At 35.9% G+C, this 21,110-nt stretch overlaps 1 protein-coding gene across 1 annotated transcript in view; it reads left to right on the forward strand.

The window, feature by feature from the left end:
* WDR44 (WD repeat domain 44) overlaps positions 1–20,840 on the forward strand; it is a 69,156-nt gene extending 48,316 nt beyond the window's left edge. Inside the window, exons 13-20 of the mRNA XM_006208820.2 lie at positions 8,444–8,557; positions 11,852–11,974; positions 14,634–14,825; positions 15,031–15,132; positions 15,345–15,460; positions 16,452–16,579; positions 16,967–17,101; positions 19,776–20,840. Of these exons, the coding sequence (XP_006208882.1) occupies positions 8,444–8,557; positions 11,852–11,974; positions 14,634–14,825; positions 15,031–15,132; positions 15,345–15,460; positions 16,452–16,579; positions 16,967–17,101; positions 19,776–19,870 (1,005 nt within the window). The 3' untranslated portion in view covers positions 19,871–20,840. The remainder of the gene's footprint in view (positions 1–8,443; positions 8,558–11,851; positions 11,975–14,633; positions 14,826–15,030; positions 15,133–15,344; positions 15,461–16,451; positions 16,580–16,966; positions 17,102–19,775) is intronic.
* Positions 20,841–21,110: the final 270 nt, after the last annotated feature.

The raw sequence follows: 21,110 nt of genomic DNA on the forward strand, positions 1-21,110 counted from the left end.
ACTCTCACATTCATGTCTTTGTTCGTGTTGTTTGCTTTGCCAGAAATGCCCTCCCTGTCCCCTTTTCTCACAGGGTGAAGCCCTACTCATCCTTCAAGATTCAACTCAAATATCTTATCTTCTTTTATTATTTTCCCTGATTCAGGCAGGCAAAACTGTTCCTCACTGTTCTGACAGTACGTCCTGTGTGCTTTAACACTGATAATAATTACCACGCCTTCCTTGCAGTTTGTCTCGCTGGCTAGGCTCAAGGCTGATTTAAGGCTAAGAACTGTACTTCACAGATCTTAGTCTCCTTGCAACCCAACCCATGCCTGACTGTGGTAGGCCCGAATCAGTGTTGAATTCCTGCTTCTGTGCCTTTTATTTATTCCTTCCCAGTCCCCTTGTCTGGATGCCTGCAATCTCCCTTTTTTCTGCTCAAAATTAGCCCATTCTTCAAGGCCCACTTCCTCCATAAAGCCTTCACTGACTAATGTAGCAGCGAAAATTTTAACTGCTTTGCTTTAGGGGAAAAGGGTTTGCTTTTATTAGTTTAATTCACCATAAAGTTTCCAGACATTGATTACTATTAAAAACAGGGACTCTTTGTACCATCTTGTATTATGCTTATTTTAACAATCCTACTTACAGATTTTTAACCACTTCTGTCTCCCCTTCCCCCCAAAAAACCTAAGGAACTCCTAATCTAGTTTGAATACAAAGTCTTTTAAATGAAGAGCATAGTCGTTCTTTGACCCAAAAAGTATTAACCCCCTGGAGTACCGAGCTTTTTTTCTGGAGTAGTTGGTATCATTTATATCTGTTGTCTTCAGGAAAAGATTATTTGGGGCTTCTTTCACTTCTGTCATTTTGTACGGGGACACTTAAAAGAGGCCTCTATTTTGTATGCCCTTTGGGTTTTGGTATCTGGTACTATCTTTGAACCTAGTACTCACTGCAGTGAGGCAGAGTAAGCACAGTGGGCTTTATTTTCCTGATATGTGTGTTCTTTTTTTTCTCGTGATGGTGATATCTGATATTTAACTCTTTTGAACTATGTTCTTAGTCTTGCCTTCTTAGCATCCGTGTAAAATAAAATGCATAAAAATACCTGTTGTACAGTTGGGTGTACAGAACCAAGATCACTCACCTACTCGTTGGTCATGCCAAGCTAGAATTCTGGCTGTTACACTCTGTTTCTATTGATTTCCAGAAGTAGCTCAGTAAACGTAAGGAAGAAAGGAAGAGGGGCGTGCTTAGTTTGCTCCATTATACTAGAGACTTGTAACATTTCTTCTTGACACTTGAAGTTGTTAAGTGTGCTGTGTACCTAAAAATTAACGTTTTTTGTAAATCTACATTTGGTGCACTGGGTTAGTGGAACATCAATATGGGTGTTGCAACATTTAACTGCTGCTTAGAATTTTTGAGAGTAGACTATAGGGGAGGAAGAAGTTTTCCTCTACCCTCTTAGATTCTGCGGCTGGGATCTACAAAATAACCTGACGAAAGACAGACTAAGAAGAGAAGCAGCTTATTATGTATGCATATGGAGGCCTTCCGAGAAAAATAGTGAAGGCCCGAAGAAGTGGTTAAACCCAAGGGTTTATGTATCATTTCAACAAAGACCAATGCATTTGTGGAAAAGTGACAAGACAAACAAAAAAGGATTTAGGCTTTTAGGGGTGGTAAATTGTGGGAAGGTAAATCTACTGGGGGAAACTAATGGAAGATAAGGAGTATTTGGTAAGGTTCTGTTTATACAGATAAGATTCATTCTTCCCTTCCTGGTAAGGGAGAGGTGAGGGGAAGACACCTTCACAAAGGGCATTTCATGCTCTGCTTTCAGGTAGAGAGGAGGAGGGCAGACATTTTCTTGTGTGTGTTTCTTCTCAGTTGCCTTCAACTCAAAATAATACTTATTCAAAGGGGCATATTTTGGGGTGATATATTCTGATCCCCTTCAAAATCATGAGGGTCTAAAACTTGAATGAAAAGGCTATAAGGGAGTGGGACGCAATTATTGTGAAATTGTTCATATGCAGTATTTTATTAAAAAGAGACATTGGTTTAGATTTGGCTCAGTCAACAAACAATTATTAAATGTCAGAAATGTGTTAGACACTGAAAATATAAAGATACAGTGAATAACTCATGTCAAGGAGTGATGCATTGGGGAAGACAGATATTGGCAGTGATGATATATGCCCAAAACAGAGTTAAGTATCATTTTCCCGAGAAGACCATTCCTTTGATGGTGTATACACTTGATATCAGTTCATTGTTTAATACCCATACCATCTCCCGAGTTAGAAACTGTGATCACTTTCTACTCTCTCCTCTCCCTTTAATGTCTGCTCATTTACCAAATCCTGCCTGCTTGATCTCAGAAATGTCTTTGGAATCTGGCCGTTCCTTTTATTTGTACTACTACAGTCCAGGCCTGTATCTCCTATCTGGACCATTATAGTTGTTCTCCCAGATTCCAGTCTTTCATCCACACTGCCAGCAGAATTACTTTCCTATAAAACAGATCTGATCATGTTTCTTTCCTGTTTAAAAACTTGTTTTGGCTCTCTTTTTTCTTCCTATAGAATTAAGTCTAAATTCCTTGGATGAATGACTCCATCTTTCAGAGATCAGCCTGACCTCAGCTCTCAGTGTCATTTCCTACCGTTCCTTCTTCCAGACCTTATGTTCGGAGCCACTTGGTTGTTCATGCCACAACAAGAATTTCAGACCTTTTGTTGATTCCATGTATTTATATATGCTATTCCCTTTTGCCTGGCAAATTCATTTTAAGACTCAGATCTCTTCACCAAAGCATTCCTTGCTTCACCTAATGAGTAATTTACTCATGTGTTCCCTTACTGTTCCCATCGTACTTTGCCCATAGTCCTGTTAAAAGCACTTACTACATACTATATCAATTTATGTAACAACAGCTAAACATGTTTTTTTTGGGGGGGAAAACAAGGTTTTATTCACCATCATTAGCCTTTGATAGGTCCAGTTAACATGGTTGCATGAAACTGTCAAATAGAAATTAGAAGCAAAGCACCAAGGAATAAATTCTTAATTTTAAACAAGCCAGTGATTTTTTTTTTTCTCAAGCCGTAAGCAAAGTTGCAGAGTACACAGTTTGCCCATTTCTTCATATTGTGACCAGATCTTTCTTTTGGAATACTCTTTGGGAAAATTGGTCTAATCAGTCATGTCTTCAGATATTTGTATCACATCTACTTATAGATAATTAAGGTAAAAATGATGCATTTTCATACCTACCCTTTGTTTGGAACTGTTGAGATAAAGCTTGTGGCCACCCACAGTTTGATGATTCACAGACATCCTTTAATCCTGAAGTGCTCATAGGGGTGCCTTCTGTGGCTGTTAGTTCTTTGAGCCTAAGCACTAATCTTGGTTGGCGTTCGGCTGGTATTGTTTCAGCTCACATGAAGATTTATGCCCAGACCACTCCTTAACACTGTTCCTGTGTCTGCGGCTTGACTCCCTAGTCACAGCTCCTTTTCTTATCATTGCGTTCAGATAGACACACATCGCTCACATAACTCCATGAACTCTGATTGGTTTGCTTTAAAATGTGATGTTCATTCATTTTTCAATGCAACAAACATTTGAGCACTCTCCAGGATGCATACACCGCCCTGAACAAAGTGGTCTGGTGCAGGTGAAGATAAACGGATGCTGGGCCTTCCTGCCCTCCACTAGAAACTTAAACTCTTGGGCATACACACAGATTACTGTAATTTACATGCCACAGAAATTAATAAGAAGGGCAGAGTGCTTCTGTCTTTGAGATCAGGGAAGGCTTTAGGAGGAGGTAGCGCTTGGAGACTTGAGGAGTAGGTAGAATTTGGAGAAATGAAGAACATGCCTGGCAGAAGAAAGAGCTGTGAGTAGGACCAACTAGGTGCTGCTGGCTTTGAGCGTCAAGTGTGAAGTCACAGATGTAGAGGGATAGGTCCATGAGTTCCACGTGATGTGTGTTCTTGAATAATAGGCCAACGAGTTTGGATCTTAGTTGCTTTAAATTAAAATTTAAGCAAAAGCAAGACAAAGCTATTTGATGCTTTTATAAGCTTTTTTATTGTGATGGTTGTTTCTTTTCTTACTGTTCTCAGGCCAAAGCGTAAAACAAGGTGACTTGTTTTTCCCTAACTTGTCTAATCTAGGAAAGGAGGAAACATGGAAAATAAGCAGAAGTCATCTACATTCATGTGCCAAACAACAGCTAACATTTTATAAGCTCTTACAATGTGCCATGTACTTTGCTAAGTACATTTTATGTTTTATCTCATTTAAACTCACAATAGCCTTGGTACTGTCGTCGTGAAGTACTATTAAGAACCCTGTTTAAAAGAAAAAAAAGAACCCTGTTTTATAGATGAAGGAAAGAAGGCTTAGAGATACTGTGTAACTCACCAATTTGACACAGTTGGTAGGTACAGCACCAGAATTAGAACCCAGCTCTGATCTGTCTCTAGAGCTTATGCTCTTAACCATTATGCTCCGCTAGTTGGCATCTTAAGGTCTGGCACTATGTTTTCATTTAGCCCACAAATATTTATGCAGTGTCTACTATGTATTAATGACTGACTATTCTAGGAATTGAGGATAGAGTAGTGAACAAACGAAACAAAACTATTATAACGAAGCTTATTGTATTGGTAAGAGACAGAAACTAAGTAAAATTTTGTAATTTATTGAAAGGCGATAAAGTTCATGGAGAAAAATAAAGCAGATAAAGTAGGTTGATGGGAGGTAAATAAGGTGGACAAGCTTCACGAAGAAGTTGTCATTTGAGGAGAATCTGAAGGAGGTGAGGGAGGAATCATCTGGCTATTTGGAGAACGTTCCAGGTAGAGGGAATGGCAAGCGAAACTGCTATCAGGCAGGAGTCCTTATAGCTCAAGAAATAGCATTGAGGCCTGGGTAGCTGGAGCCAGTGAGCAAGGGGAAGAGTAGTCGAAAATAAAGTCACAGAGGTGTAGATGGGGCAGTCATAACATGGAGGCCGCTGCGAGGACGTGGGCTTTCGCTCTGAGAAAGATAGAAGCCAATGGGAGCTTTTTGAACAGAGAATGAAATAATCTGACGTATTATAAAAGTCTCATTCTAGCTTTTAAATACTAAGAATAGATTCTAAGTAGATAATAAATATCTTATTTATTTTGGAATCTCAAGTAACTAATGCAGTATCTGGTATATAGTAAGTGTATGAGAAGGCTTACAAGTTTTCAAAGCAGTCCAACTTTAAAATGACATTTTTAGATAATCAGGATATTTAAATATGGATTTGATATTAGATGATACAAATGGTATTTTGTAGGTATGATAATATTTAGTTATTTTTTAAAAGAATTGATTAATTAGAGATACATATAGAATATTTACTAATAAAATCAAGGGTATTTAGATCTAGCTTTAAATGCTCCAGCAAAAATAAGCAAATCCATTAAAGTGGGAAGATTGATAAAACAAGATAAGTAAAATGTTGATAATCATTAAAGCAGGTGATGGATATGTGGGGTTTATTATAATATTTATTATATTTTATCTACTACTGTATACATTTGAAATGTCCGTGATAAAGTTTGATATATTCATTATATTGATATAGAGATATAAATATCTCTCTACATATAGACGTCTATTCAGAAAAATATAAAGTATATAGCATTTCACTTGGTAATTCTCCCTTTAAAACTCTGTCATAAAGAAATCATCTTATATGTCCAAAAATGTAAGTAGAAGGATTTTCATATTCATGTTCTCACAATGCTAAAATCTGAACAAACTAAATTTTTAATAGTTGAAAAATAGAAACTATAGTATAATCCGTACAGTAGAATACTATGCAGTCCTCAAATTGTTTACAAAGACTATTTAATGATATTTAAAATATTCTAAATAAAATGTAAAGTGAAAAAAGCACACCGAACAATTAGATATATTATCCCAATTTTGACTGAAAAAAATCTACAAACATTTATATATTTTAAAACTTAAGAGAAATAAACTAAATTATTACTAGTAGTTATCTCTAGGGGGTAGGGTTTTAGGTCATCTTTATTTGATTCTTTATACTTCTCACTATTTCTAAAATTTTCTTTAATAAACATACCTAATTTTATTAAACAACAAGATACTATAAAAGTCTCTACTTTAAGCCTTTGGACCTTGATATTAGGATAAACAAATAATACAATAAGGATAAAGATTCATGTTCCGGGATGTTCATTGAATTGCTGTTTATTTAGCAAAAAAATGAAAATGTCTAAATGACCAACAAATTGGAGAATGATTAAATTGTGGTGTATCCATATGCAGCTAGTAAATGTTTCCAAGGAGTACAATACTGAAAGTGCTCACGTATGATAACAAGGAAGATAGTGAATCATGAAATCATAATTTCAATTATGTTTTTGAAAAATGAGATTGAAGATGGTCAGAATTTTAGCTAATTATAGGTGGTTTTGATTTTAGTTTTTCTATTTTCTGTGAGGGTTTTTTTTGTTGTTGGGGGAAGGTAATTAGGTTTGTTTGTTTGTTTATTTGTAGAGGAGGTCTTGGGGACTGAATGAACCCAGGACCTCATGCATGCGCTCTACCACTTGAACTATACCCTCCTCTCTATTTTCTGTGTTTTCTGAATTACCTACCCTGAGCATATATTACTTTATAATCAAAAAATACATTATTTAAGTATTTTGAAAAAATGTAGAGTACAGGGAAAAGAAAATGGATGTTTAAGGAGGAAAAAAAGATCTGGAATCACTGCTAGAGGAAATATGCTAAAGAGTTACTAAAATGAAAATGATTATTAAGCAAAAAGCTGAATTTTATGTAACAGAGCAAGCCTGTTTAGTTTTATGTCTTCCAGCAGTGCTCACTAATCTGGCCATAAAATTAGGGGAAGTAGCTGTAGTCATCTAGGATTAGAAGTGTTTAGCAAAGGGTCAGGCATCTGTGTACTGGTCTACCTCCACAGTGGATGTGAAGATGGTTTTATAAACTGTAAAGTTGTAGACAGATAGCAGTGATAGTTTTTATCTATCCCCGCCACTGTTTTATTCAAGCCCTCATTATTCTTACTTAAAATACTGACTGCTCTTCCTGCCTCCTCTCTCTTTCCAAACCATCTTTTACATTATTGCCTGGGGTTCTCTTTCTAAGACATCAGTCAGATCATGTTATTTTTCCTTTTCAGAAACTTGTGTTGCTTCTCCATCACCTTAGAATATCTGACATTTTAAGCCATAAATCCAAGGCTCTTTATGATCTGATCTCAAAGTACCGTTTTACCCTGATCCCCCCCACTATATCTCCATATGCTTTTTTCTCCATCCTTGTCATCCTACCTACCCTTCCCTAAATATGCAAGGCTTAGGTGACACTCCATATTTTTGCTCATGCAACATCCTTTAAAACATTTGAGGAGAAACCTTTGGACTTACAGTTAGATGACTTGTATTTTTGCTTTGGTTCTGCTGTTTACAGGTGGCTGTGTGACCTTTAATATGTTATTTTGACCTCTTTGAGCCTCATTTTTTCTTTAATTTCTTCATCCTCATAATGTTAATAACTACCTCACAGAGTTGAGAGGATTCATTCAGATAATGAATACAAAAGCATGTTGTAAAACTAAATGCACAGCACATATGTATGGCATTATTTTCTACCTACCTCTGTCAGGATGCTTTTGACTTCAAATAACAGAAATCCAACTGAAAATGGCTTAAACAATGAGGAAGCAAGTCTGGAGGTAAGGCAGTTCCAGGGTTGGTTAATTCAGCAGCTCAGTAGTATCATCAGGGACACAGGGTCCTGCCATCCTCCCGCCTTACTGTTCTTTATCTGTTGCTCTCTTGGGCTTGTTCCCCTCATGGTATACTGGCTACTACTGTCTTAGGTGTCACCTGCAGACAACGATGTTCAGAGGCAGGAAAGAGGAAGGTCCCTTTAGTATACCCCTTTTTAAGGGTGAGGAAATCTTTCTAGAAGCCTCCCTTTGTTCCCCCTCCCCCAGATAAACTTGCCCTCGTGTCTGATGAAAATCATAGCACATACCCACGCCTAAACCAGTCATCACTGGGAATGGGAATGAGCTCATCTGAATTAGCTTAGACCGACTGTGATCACCCATGTGCTGGCTCCTGCCTCTCCTGAAGGAAGGGATGGTCAAAAAAGAGACAAAGTGGGGGCTCTGTTAGGGAGGGAACGATTGTGGTAGCATGATGTCTTCAAAGATAATCCAGGTTTCTTAGGACAAGGAGGTGAGGAGGTGATAAGTAGCAGATGCAGCATAAAGGGGAGTCGGCTTTTGGTGGATCAAGATTTCAGTCCAGTGTCATACAAAATAATGAGAGAACACATGGGGTGGAAAGAGTATGAACCTTTTGTTTTTCTAGTTTTAACATTTGTTTTCATATCTAAATAGGTATGCGGTGGAGCTGATGAAGACCCTGATGATAAAAATGCACCATTTCGACAACGGCCATTTTGCAAATATAAAGGCCATACTGCTGATCTCCTTGATCTTTCATGGTCTAAAGTAAGAAAGTCTTATTTGAATTGTGTGTTATTAATTCTATGTAACTATTTCAGGATAAAAACAAATACTTTATGTGTATGATTGTCACACTGTCAGTGTTTGAATGTTCATATATATTTTGTGGGAGTTACAAATTAATCGAAGTTAAAAAAAGAGAAACGTCAGATTAGGCTAATAAGAAAATCTTTACTTAACAGCTTCTCTCTGGATCTGTCTATATACTTGTACTTTTTGCTTCTTTTATAAAGTAATTTTGCCAAGTAACTATCCTCAACAAAATGGATATGACTTCAACTACAAGGGTGAAGCCTTATCTATATAATCAAGACTGTTTTAGGGCTAATCTGCTATATTCGTAAACTTATTAATTTAGATTTAAGAATTATATTCTACAAATCAGTGGTATGTCTTCAATTTGTGATTTTTGTTTTCCTTAGAGGAAAATTATTTTAGAAGTAGAGGGCACTATTTTGCCACTGATGAAATATCTTAGAAATTGGCAAAAATTTTAAGAAATATTTTTAGTTTTATTTAAGGTGTTTGAAGCATGAAGCAGTTTTTGTAATAAATGCATGACACCGTACATTTTCTTTGTATTAAAATTTGTCAGTAATCAGAATCTAAACTATATTAAGAATTTGTAGGGAAAAGTGATATTTAAAAGCCTTAAGTTGAGAAAAGTTATCTGAGTTTACAAAATACTGTCGGGGATACCGGTGATGCCCATATATGTTAACTATGTCAGGAAAACCTGATGTAGCACAAAGATATCACTGGTATATATTGGCAAGTCAGGCTTTCCCTGAGCTCCAGCTTTGAATCACTCCACTTATTAATTACTGCTCCTGTCATACTTGTTTAGATGTTGTGGGTGCATTTCATGGCCCATCTGTTACAGTATCTTTCTCTAAGCTCCAGGAATAAGCTTGAGCCTCACCTGGTAGTCTGGTTTTAAACTGAGCCCCCGTTGTATCTTTGTACTCCTTCCGCACCCTGTGTGAAATCTGAGTTGTCAGAAGATGGAAATCTGAAGTGTCCTTAATCCGATAATCTTATTTATCTAGAATAAGAAGTACAAAGCACCTAATTGGGAACCCTGTACTCATTTTACTTTCTTAAAGCAAACCAGTATTTTTTTCTGAAATGTAGCACTAACTGAAGAAATTAATTCTCCACTGACCACTGTATCAGTCAGGGTTCTCCAGAGTGACAGAACCAAGAAGATATATATACATAAGGAGATTTATTTTAAGGAGTTGGTTCACATAATTGTGGGACCAGGCAAATTTGAAATCTGTAGGGCAGGCTGGCAGACTGAAAATTCAGCGAGAGTCACACTGAAGTCTTCTCCAGGAAACCTTACTTTTTGCTCTTAAGGCCTTTATCTGTATGCTTTTTACTTAACTACCTTTGTACATTTCTAGGTCTTGTTGGCAACAAGATTCTAAGCCCCTCAAGAGTAGGGACCAGATCTTTTTTTCACTGCTGTTTCTCTTCAGTGTCTAGCACAGTTGATGTTTATGATGGGTTTTCTGTTTGTTGAAGACTTACTTTGTGCCAGGTAACAAGAATTATCTGTTAATTCTTAAAATAACAACCCTGTGAGGTAGGTGATATTTCATTTTGTAGATTAGAAGACTGGGCCTTTGACCCATCCAAGGTCACAAAACTAGTTGTGAGTAGAACTTAGATCTGAATCTAATTTGACTCCCAAGATCATGCTTAGTTTAAGAAAACTATTTCATGGATTCAATAGATAGATTCAATAGATAGCATGATAGAACAAGTCTTAACATGTCTTCAGCATCTTCACTTTAAGAATGTCTTTATATTTCTTTCATTTGCTTAAAGCAATGGACTATTACAAGACTTGGATAAAGTCAGTTTTAATTAACAGCAGACCATAGATTTAGTTTATATACACTTGTTATTAATCAAGAGGAAATATAAAGCAAACTACATGTACTCTTCAAAACTTTTCTGGAACTGACTGGATCTTGAAAATAAAAAGAATTGTTATTAGATATTTCAAAAGTTATTATAAATCTTCCAGAATTCTATTTTTAAATGTAAGGTACACCATCTATTTAAAAACGGATATACCACATAAAATGTACATTTTTTTAAACTGGCCGAAGTAGCATGCATGTATTAGTGCAGTAACATACCAAAATCCACGTTTGTGCTTAGTCTCTTCACATTTAAACATTAAAGAGTCTTATTATTTTAAGCAAACGACAGAGCATCTTGTTTTTCATAACATGTGTTCTGCGTAAGCACTCTGCAGAATACTGTAGTGGTTAGAGCCTGGACCAAGAGCCAGACTACCTGGATTTGAATCCCAGCTCTGCCCCTGACAAGCTGGGTAGTCCTAGAAAAATTATTTAACCTCTCTACCTCAATGTTCTCATTTGCAAAAGAGGCTAATAATGTACCTACCTCATAGGGTTGCTGTATAGTGCTGAGAACAGTGTTTAGCACATTGTAATTACTCAGTCAATGTCATCATTATTTCAATTTGTTTAGTACCTTTACATATACCAAAGAATACAAGGGTCTCATTTGGGTTTCCTCATTCAGTATAACTCATAATTCTCTCCTTAAATTGATTGTGTTTAGAAATTAAAGAGCTTCTGCCAGCTGGAAGCTTTTGACAGATAGGTGTTTGGTTTCTGGGCCATCACAATGCTTAAATTGGTTACACTACCTTCTTCTAGCTTTGAAAATTCTGTGATCTGTCCTGAAAGATTTGACAATTTCTTTTCTCTAATTTTCTTGCCTAAGGTGTAACAGGTACACGATAACTTTTCATATCCGTGCTACATTATAGGGTAATCTTTTTTAAGGTATTTTAAGTGTCAGTTAGGGAATCCATGTGAGTTAAAATTTACCAGTGTTACCAATTTGAAAATAACTGACGTGACAATCAAGTGAACAGATGCCTTGTATTCATACCTAAGTTCCAATATATGCAGGCTCTAACAACTAAGGCACACCTTAGTCCTCTACTGGTGCCTAGCAAATTTCTTTTGATAAAAGTCATAAGATTCATCCTAATTTCAGAGTAGGTAATGTGCAAAAGTCTTAGAATCAAAGAAATACAGTGTTTAATTGTTTGGAGAAAAAATGGGACTGTCCAAGTGAATTGGATAATCTTTTGTTCTTTCTTATGCTGCATATAACAATAATAATGGCAAAACTATTGAGGTACATAAAACCAAAAGTTCACTTTTATGGTATAAGTGCATTTTTTTTCACATGGTGATAAAATAATTAATGTCAATTTATCCGTAGAACTACTTTCTGCTTTCCTCTTCAATGGATAAAACAGTCAGACTCTGGCACATTTCCAGAAGAGAATGCCTTTGTTGTTTTCAACATATAGATTTTGTTACTGCCATAGCTTTCCATCCAAGAGTAAGTAATTGTTTACACCTTTTTTTGTTATACTATAAGGAAGGTGAGGGAACCAAGTTTCTCTGGAGGGTAATTGGACTGCAGGAAAAAAATTATTAACAGCCCCATAGTTAAAAGCAACTGAATTTAGTGTTTCATTTTGCTTTAAAAATGAGAAAAGCAATAAATATTCTGCTAATCTGCATTAGAAGAACTGGAAAAGTTACGGTCTAAATATAACAGTGAAAAGTCATCCCAAATCTTTAATACAGCATGCAGGGTATAATAAAGAAATAAAGTATCCTGTTAAATAGGAGAGATGTTGGAGTTGGCAGAAGAAGAAAAGACAGCAGGTGAATAAATGAGAAAGGAAAGCATATAGGCAGGAATAGTTGTAGAAGGGTTGGGAAGGGAAGAGACATAGAGGAAAAGGTTGAAAGAGGCAAAGACCAAAATTCATTACAAGATTTACTGAATTCCTGTCTAATGTCTGGAAACACTGTTAATCTTGAGATCCCTTCTTATTCATTTTCAGTGTAGAAAATCCTTCAACATATTTCCTCTAGAAACAAAGTATTTCATATGATTTCAACCAAAGGAGTAAAATCTACCCTCATGGAATTGTAGCCCTATCCTATGCTCTTATGGGATAGAGCCACCAAATACATAAGGCTAAATTAGTTTTAGTTCTTTGCAGCTATAAGCACAAGGGATGTTGCATGTTGTAGCTGCTCCACCAGCTAGGTTGAAATAAGTGGAGGGCTTCAGCTGCCCCTAGTTGGCTTTCCCTCCCCTACACTGGTAGATGATTTCCATTAATACATTTCAGTCATGTCCTCATCTCTGTATGTTTAACACCCATTGTCTTTTTAATGCAGCCTTTTACATGTATTCACCTTTCTTTCTCTTTTTCCCCAGATTAAGAGAGAAGAATGACTTTTTCTCTCAGTATAATTTCCCTCCCTGGGCAGGCTTATAACATAGGCAGTAGTAGTTCTAAACCCTTAGAGAAGACTTGATTAAGACTGTTGAAAATTAAAAATGCTTAATCTGTGTTAATACTGTATCAGTTTTGACCATCAAGCTTTCAAGGCTTCTTTCTGAATAATACCCCCATCCTGTCACCCAAGGATGCAACAAAAGGATGGATTTACCCCTGTCAGCAACTGTGAGCAAAATCCTTCCCCCCACCTCTGTTTTAACTATAACATATCTGGGTGGCAAGAGAGGAGTATTAGGTGGTGATTGTTATCTATGTAGTGCTTTATTATTATGGTTTCTGTTTAGTCAATAATTTCTCTATACTTTTATTTGGTTTTATTTTGAAAACGTGAAAGCCTTATTTTTTAAAATTCTGCTGACCTGAGGAGTTTTTGAGAGGGGCTAGGGAAAAATGGGGTGATGTTGACATTTTCTTAGGAAATGTTATTCTATCACATAATGTTACCTGGAAGCAAGATGAGTTATAAAAGAAATAGCAAAATGGAGATACACATACATTTACACACGTGTATGTATGTGCATATATACAAATTCCAAATTGTAAGACCAAGATGAAGTATTTTAAGTTGTTCGACTCTCCTACTAGTAGATGTTGAGTCGAGCCTACTATACCACAGTATAAAAATGCCCATTCTGTGTAGGTTATCCTTGACAGGCTTCAGAGGTCTGTAAGAGTAATGGTCTTGAGTGGAGAAGAGTCTCTGTTTCTTGTTTTGGTATCTCAATTATTTTCTCTTTAACTCTTATGTTACCAAAAATTAGGTCAGTTTAGTGGTAGATCTGGTTTAGTTTTGAACACAGTTTCTCAGCCTTGCACTGTTGGCATTTTGGGTTGGATAATTCTTTGTTGTAGAGGGAGGGAAGGCTGTGCTGTGCATTATAGGAGGTTTAGCGGCATTCCTGGCCTCTACCCACTAGATGTCAGTAGCACCCCACCCTGTAAATTGTGACAATCAAAGATGTCTCCAGACATTGCTAGATGTCCTCTGTGGGATCAAATTGCCCCAAAAACTCTTGGTTTGAGGTTGAGAATTTAAATAGCGAAGTGATTATCTGCTGACAGGGTGTCAGAGTTCAAGAAACTGACTGGTTCAGTGGACTGACTGGCATTAGTTACTCCTTTATCCAGCTATTGCATGTATCCCAAGGAGGGTATGAGCAGATGTACCACTATAGGATAATGTTTCCCAAAGCATATTCCTTGAAAGGACTAGCCCAGCTAGATGTTCCTACCTGACCCCCTACCAAGCGCCCCCCTACACACAAAGTCTGTGTGTTTCCAATTAAGTTGAAAAGTACTGCCTACTTTATCCCCTTTTTAGAGATTCAGAATGCATGTTAATTGATAATCCTGTTTAACTTTCTGTAACCCAGAATTTCTCAAACTTATTTGATCACAGAATCCTTCTACACAATATACACTCCAACCCATTATCTGTTAATGTGCATACCTCGGAAAAAAGCAGTTTAATGATTAGAATATAATTTCTCAGTATAAATGAATACTGAGGTTACTAATTGTTATTTTTAGTGAATGAAGTAATGCTTACTTTAATACTTTTTAAATGAGATCTACATATTTTAAACATTATTTCTGATAAGACTTAATATATTTATTTGCTAATTCGTTTCTCTTAATGTGGTAAAGTGAAAGCTTTCTTTTTTGCCACATTTTTAGGATGACAGGTATTTTCTAAGTGGGTCATTGGATGGAAAGCTCCGCCTTTGGAACATACCTGACAAAAAAGTGGCTTTGTGGAATGAAGTAGATGGTCAAACAAAATTGATCACAGCTGCAAATTTCTGTCAGAATGGCAAATATGCAGTGATTGGGACATATGATGGCAGATGTATTTTCTATGATACAGAGGTAAATGGGTATCTTGTCTAAATTCTGCTTAAATACTTAGTAAAACACTTTTGTGGTTTGGGATAAGTTGATGTATCCTCTATGGGCTTTAACTGCCTTATCTATAAATTAGGACAAATAATACCATGTCTGTCTGTGAGTTGGCGTAGATAATCTTTGAGGTTCTTTCTAATTCTGATCTTTTTAAATTGTGATTTCTTTTTAGCATTTGAAATACCACACACAAATACATGTCCGATCCACCAGAGGGCGCAACAAGGTTGGAAGAAAAATTACTGGCATTGAGCCGTTACCTGGAGAAAATAAGGTACTAAGCTTTCAAAATCATCTCTCTCCACATTATATTAAGACTCCTGAAAGTTCTTTATATCTTGGCTAAGAATATATTTCCTTTCCTATGGAATACTGCTTTTTCTAGTTTTGAAGTATATTCTGTATGTGTGTAACACCCTTTTTTGGTTATACCTTAAAACAGATTAAAAGATGGTATTTTTAACTTTTCCTTTGATTTGTTTTTAGATACTGGTAACCTCAAATGACTCCAGAATCAGACTTTATGATCTTAGAGATTTGTCACTGTCCATGAAGTACAAGGGTTATGTCAACAGCAGCAGCCAAATCAAAGCAAGTTTCAGGTAAATCAGCAGTGAGAAATTCCCAAAAGAGATCAGAACATTTCTCCCCTGCTCCCATTTTTTTCATTGAGATATGCCTTAGGTTTATATGGTGGTGTTAGTTTCTTTGCACTTGTGCAACTGGTATCTCGTATTACCAGTCATGCAAAGTTTACCTTATCCACCTGTTGGGTAGATAAGTTTGACTTGCTTCTACTCTGCAGATGAAGAAACCGAGACCAAAAAAATTAATTTGCCTAAAGTCACACTGGTAGTTGCAGAGCCAGGATTAGAAGACTCCCTGTTCCAGAATTTGTGCTTTTGTACTTTTATGTAAGCTTTCTAAAAGGAGGTTTACCCCATCGCTACCCACCCTACCCATGGTTTTGATCCTTTTAGGAACAGAAGCTAATAAAGCATTTTGACACCCTAAAGTACAGTGTCCTATATTTACACCTTTGCATGTCGTTATTATTTGAACTCCTTTTTATTAGGGGGGTAGTAATTAGGTTTATTTATGTTTTTAATGGAGGTACTGGGGATTGAACCCAGGACCTTGTGAATGCTAGCCATGCACTCTACCACTGAGCTATATACCTTCCCCCATTATTTGAACTCTTAATTTGGGGTCTGCAGGCTCTTCTGAAATACCTACTACCTCTTCTCCCTTTATAGCCTTCTTTATTTCAGCCCTTTTCTTACTAGTTCTCCTTTCTTCTTGAATTACTCAGTAATTACCCCGTAATTTAATTGGTAAAGTATTCTACTTCTCTCTTAAGTAGGCATTCCTCCCAGTGTTAACCCAACAGCAGTTACCTAGAACTCTGATGGAAATTCTAGTGCCTCTGGCCCCACCATGTCAAACATACATGTTCAGAACCTCTGGAGTGAGACTAGGAGTCTGTATTGCAACAAAAATACCTAGGTGTTTTAAAGTAGGAAGCTCTGATAGAGGGAAACTTTAAAAACTCCACAACTTTGATTTTTTTTTTCCTTTCTTCCATAAATTTAGCCATGATTTTAGTTACCTCGTTAGTGGCTCAGAAGATAAGTATGTTTATATCTGGAGTACTTACCATGACTTAAGCAAGTTTACTTCAGTCAGGAGAGATCGTAATGACTTTTGGGAAGGTATTAAAGGTAAGTAAATGCCTACTTTTGTATGTCTTATAAATGAATAAAGTTAAAGTGGAGATGAACTATAAGTAAATGTATATAGGCATTATTGCAGAGAGAGAGTTTGGCAATTATAACTGCTTTTGATTTGTATTGGCTTTGTTTGATTCTTCTATACCAAGAAAGAACTTACACTTGTCTAAAATTTGAGAAGTCATGGAATCTCAGAACTTGTAAATGGAGTTTTTTTAGAAAATATTTTGGAATTTTAAATAGTTCTTATTTACTTATATGTTACTTTTTAGATATTTGCATATAATATACACGATTATATTTTTTGCATATTTAATTTTTTTCTTGATGTTTAGAATTAAATTTATTAGTTACCCTGAAGTAAATTTTTTTTCCCAGCACATAATGCAGTTGTTACATCAGCCATCTTTGCTCCAAATCCGAGTTTGATGTTGTCCTTGGATGTGCAGTCTGAAAAATCGGAAGGTAACGATAAAGGTGAAGATGTCGAAGTTTTGGATACCATGCCCTCTGGTAGGTACTTGTGTTTTATTTGTCCTACATTTTCTCTAGTTAGCATTTAATAGCCTCATTGACCTGTGAGTATTATGATTTTTTCATCAGTATGAAGACTGTTTCTCGTTTACAACGTAATAGTTGTCAGGTGTCCATTTCTGAACATTTTGGTAACATAGTTCTTGCAAGTTTTACTTTGTTTAAATTCACCTGGGAATTAAAACTGAAAATTTTGAAACTTCATAATTTTTTTTTATGAACAACTGTTCTCTCTGGAGAAACACAAAGAGGAAATAAATATATACAAAATTTATTATTTGTCTCTTCTACTGCACTGTGGTCTCTGTGAGGACAGACTTTGTGTTTTATTGTTGTAGTGCCAGTGCCTAGCACAGTGCTTACCTACATACAGTACGTGCTTAATAAACATTTGCAGAATAAGTGAATTAAACCAAAATGAAAACAGTGTTCTTTTCTGCTTGCCACAAGTTTACAGCTTCTCATAGACAGCTGTTTTACAAGCCTATAATTTCTTGCCCTTTGCAGCATGTGTGTGCTTTGAGAATGAGCAGTACTTTCAGTTACATCAGATGTTCAGATTAGGAAGCGAAAAGAAACCATCAAGTAGTATTGAGTGCCAATTATATAAAACTGGTCCCTGTTAATCGTTAAGAGTCAGGTAATACCATGTAAATTTGGACCAGTTGTTAAGGAAAAGAAGTTTGTATTATTAAAATTGATTGCAAAATAATTTATTAAATGTGTTTTCTCACTTTAGAGATTACAGCCAGGCCTTGTAGAGAGTTATAAAACCACAACAATAGATACAATGTACAAAGGGTGTGTGTAAAAACATTTGAATATTTAAAAGTTCTCAAGCATTTTTATCACATTTCACATCAAGTAATTTCCCTTGTGGTATTATTTGTACTCTACACTATACTAAATACACTATTTCTTCTGTCTGTGAACAAAATTTTTGATAACAAAGATGAACTTCAGTCTAGCACTTCTTTTAATTACAAGATGTAAAAATAAACCAATTCAGAATTATTACACCTTTACTAAATGCCTATTTGGAAACATTTCTTTTCATTTTCTTTTTTTTGTTTGTTTGTTTCTCAATCAAATACTGCTTCTCTCTTCTAACTTAAGTCATTTGATTGGATTTCTTTTTCTTTCCTTTTTCCCCAGTGATACCTTTTTACACTCTATACATTTCCCTTACATATTCCACAGAAAATTCTAGCTTTGCAAACCATTTGATGAAAAATGAAAAGTACTTTTTTTTAAACTTCTCAAAAACCACCATATTAACAAGGTTCAGTTACTTCACTGGGTCCTTTTTAAAGAGGCACAACTCTGGATCATACTCAGATTTGTGTTTGCTGTTTTTTACCTGTCTAGGTATACTCTTAAGAATAAACTCTTAATCTTAGGATATGAGATCATAAGATATATCTGATTGCCCTCTCTCTCTCTATTCCTGACATATTTGGCAATTTAAGCTTCAAGTTTCCTCATGTTTAAAATGGTGCTAATACCTCATTTACAAGGTTGTGATAAGAATTAAAGAAGACATGTATAAAGTGCCTAGCAAAATGCCTGGCATGTAAGAAACATCATCTTCATTATTATTGTACCTTATAAAGCGTTTCTATGTATATGGTGAATTGTTCTCTTTGCTAGCCTTTCTGATATCCCTCAGTTTCTTGCTTCTGCTGTGCAGCACTACTTTGAGATATACTGAAAGGGTAGCTTGGAATGTTCAAAGGCTTACGGTATATTTTTAGCAAATTTAAGTAAACCATTTTGGCCCACTCATCCTATACACAACTTTTCAGTTAAAGTTTGGATTATTTTCTTCCTTACTAATCAGTCCTTTTTTAAAAAATTTTTATTTATTTTATTTATGGTTTTTTTTTTTTTTTTGCAGGAGAGGTAATTAGGTTTTATTTATTTCTTTATTTCTGGAGAAGTACTGGGGATTGAACCCAGGACTTTGTGTATGCTAGGCATGCACTCTACCACTGAGCTATACCCTCCCCCTCGGTCCTTCTTAAATCTACAATTTTTACCTATGTATAATACTTGGTTAACACTGAATTTTGTTTGTTAAATGCTTTTGCTGGCAAACGTAAGAGGTAAGCGTTCCTGCCATTCAGCATAGCTACACATGGCTCCTCAGCACAGACTGGAAAGACAAAGGTGCCCTCAGCATTCATAGAGCCATCATGTGTACTTCATTTCCTGGCAGTTTCAGTTTGTCTGCTCTGCCATATACCTTCCTGTCAACCCCGTTAATGAACCTGTTAGCAAAAGATTTGCCCAGTTGATCCCGTCCATCCTGCCAGCATCCAGTCCTGGGGCTGAATCACACGCTAGCCTCTTGCCACAAAATGAAGTATTAGACAACTTAGAGGATAAATCCAGGCATCCAGGCCCTGAGAGACTGTAATCTTCCTACACCACGGAAAGACCAGCTGACACAAGGTAAGTGGCAGTGAGCCTCAGAGAGGCGACGTACAGGAGGATGAGCGGGTTACAGAAGCAAGTCAGGAAAGAGAGACTGAAAAGGCAGGGAGACATTCTTCTGCCCCAGAGGTGGACGGTCATGGGCATGTGTCATTTGTGGCAGCAGGCTTCATATTCCTTTAAAATCAACTAAAAACTTTTTTTTTATGCTTTTAAGGTATTATGAAGACAGATAACACAGAAGTTCTTCTTTCTGCTGACTTCACTGGAGCAATCAAAGTGTTTATTAACAAAAGGAAAAATGTATCTTAATTTGAAATGACATTTAAAGTAAATATATCAGTAAGTTTCTATACGTATCAGAACTGAAAAAAATATTATAGTGTTTCAGGCTAACATCCTTTTTTAATTTTTATTGGAAGTTGTTCAAATATAATATATTTTTCGAGAGGCATTGTTAATGATCTAGTAAACCCTGGACTGATAGACTAGAAAGGAGTGTGGCTAGAATAACATTGCCAAACATTAGGCTTTACATTTTGTTATGTTTGTGTTTTGTTATATAATTGTGAACATGCACAGGTTTCTGCATGAAAATATATTAATATATTAATCATATGTGTGTGCCTTTTGGTTACATGCACTAAATCTAACAGAGTTAAATTATTTCAGTGGCTCTTTTGGCCTCTTATGTGGGGGTGGTCCTTGTTTCTAGCTTAAATAATTTCTTTTGCACAAAATTTCATTTTTAAGAAAAGTGATATCTTTTGACTGAGTTATTGTTTTGAAAATGTTATATAGGTTTTCAGTAGGTCAACAACCATGTGTAAATGGTTTTTATAAATTTCTCAATTTGGGGGATGATCTTTTTTTTGTGTGGTCTAAATTGTTGACTTAAGATTCTTTTCTTTGTATGTGTATATATAATTTTTTTTTTGCCACACTGGAGCACAATGTTTCTATGTAAAAAAATTCTTTTCATTCTTTATCCATGAGCACCAGGCTTTGCTCACTTAAAAAAAATTAAGCCGTGTTAAGGAGTGAGTCTTCTTTTTTACAATAATATAAAAATAAACTGTTTACATTTTTTTAAAGCATTGTAGTTTTAAAAATTAAGCTGTTTTGTTTTGTGTTGTTGAATTTGAAAGCCTTTGTAAATATTGATATAAAGTACCAATGAAATAACATCTGGGGTGAAGAACCCTGATCATGTTGTTGATGGTTAGCATATGTTTCTGAAAATTAAGTATGTATTATTAAAAGTTGGTCGCCAACACTTGTTAAACATGTGACTTTATTTTCAGTTGACTTCACTAAATTGAGTCTTGTTTTATAATTTGATTTTTAGCAAGCAGAAGACCAAATATTGGACCCCTGAATTATAATGCATTAGTTACATATCTTTAAAGAAAATCTCTAGTTCTAAAATGAACACTGCTAAGAGTTCATCTATATGCTTACAAGTTCTTTACTGCATGTTTTCAGTATGTAGGTGAGCAGCTGGGAAGCCATGACCGTATCCTTGTTAATCATCATGGTGTTGGGGTGTCCT

The sequence above is a fragment of the Vicugna pacos genome, chromosome X (assembly GCF_048564905.1).
Source record: "Vicugna pacos chromosome X, VicPac4, whole genome shotgun sequence".
NCBI lineage: Eukaryota > Metazoa > Chordata > Mammalia > Artiodactyla > Camelidae > Vicugna > Vicugna pacos.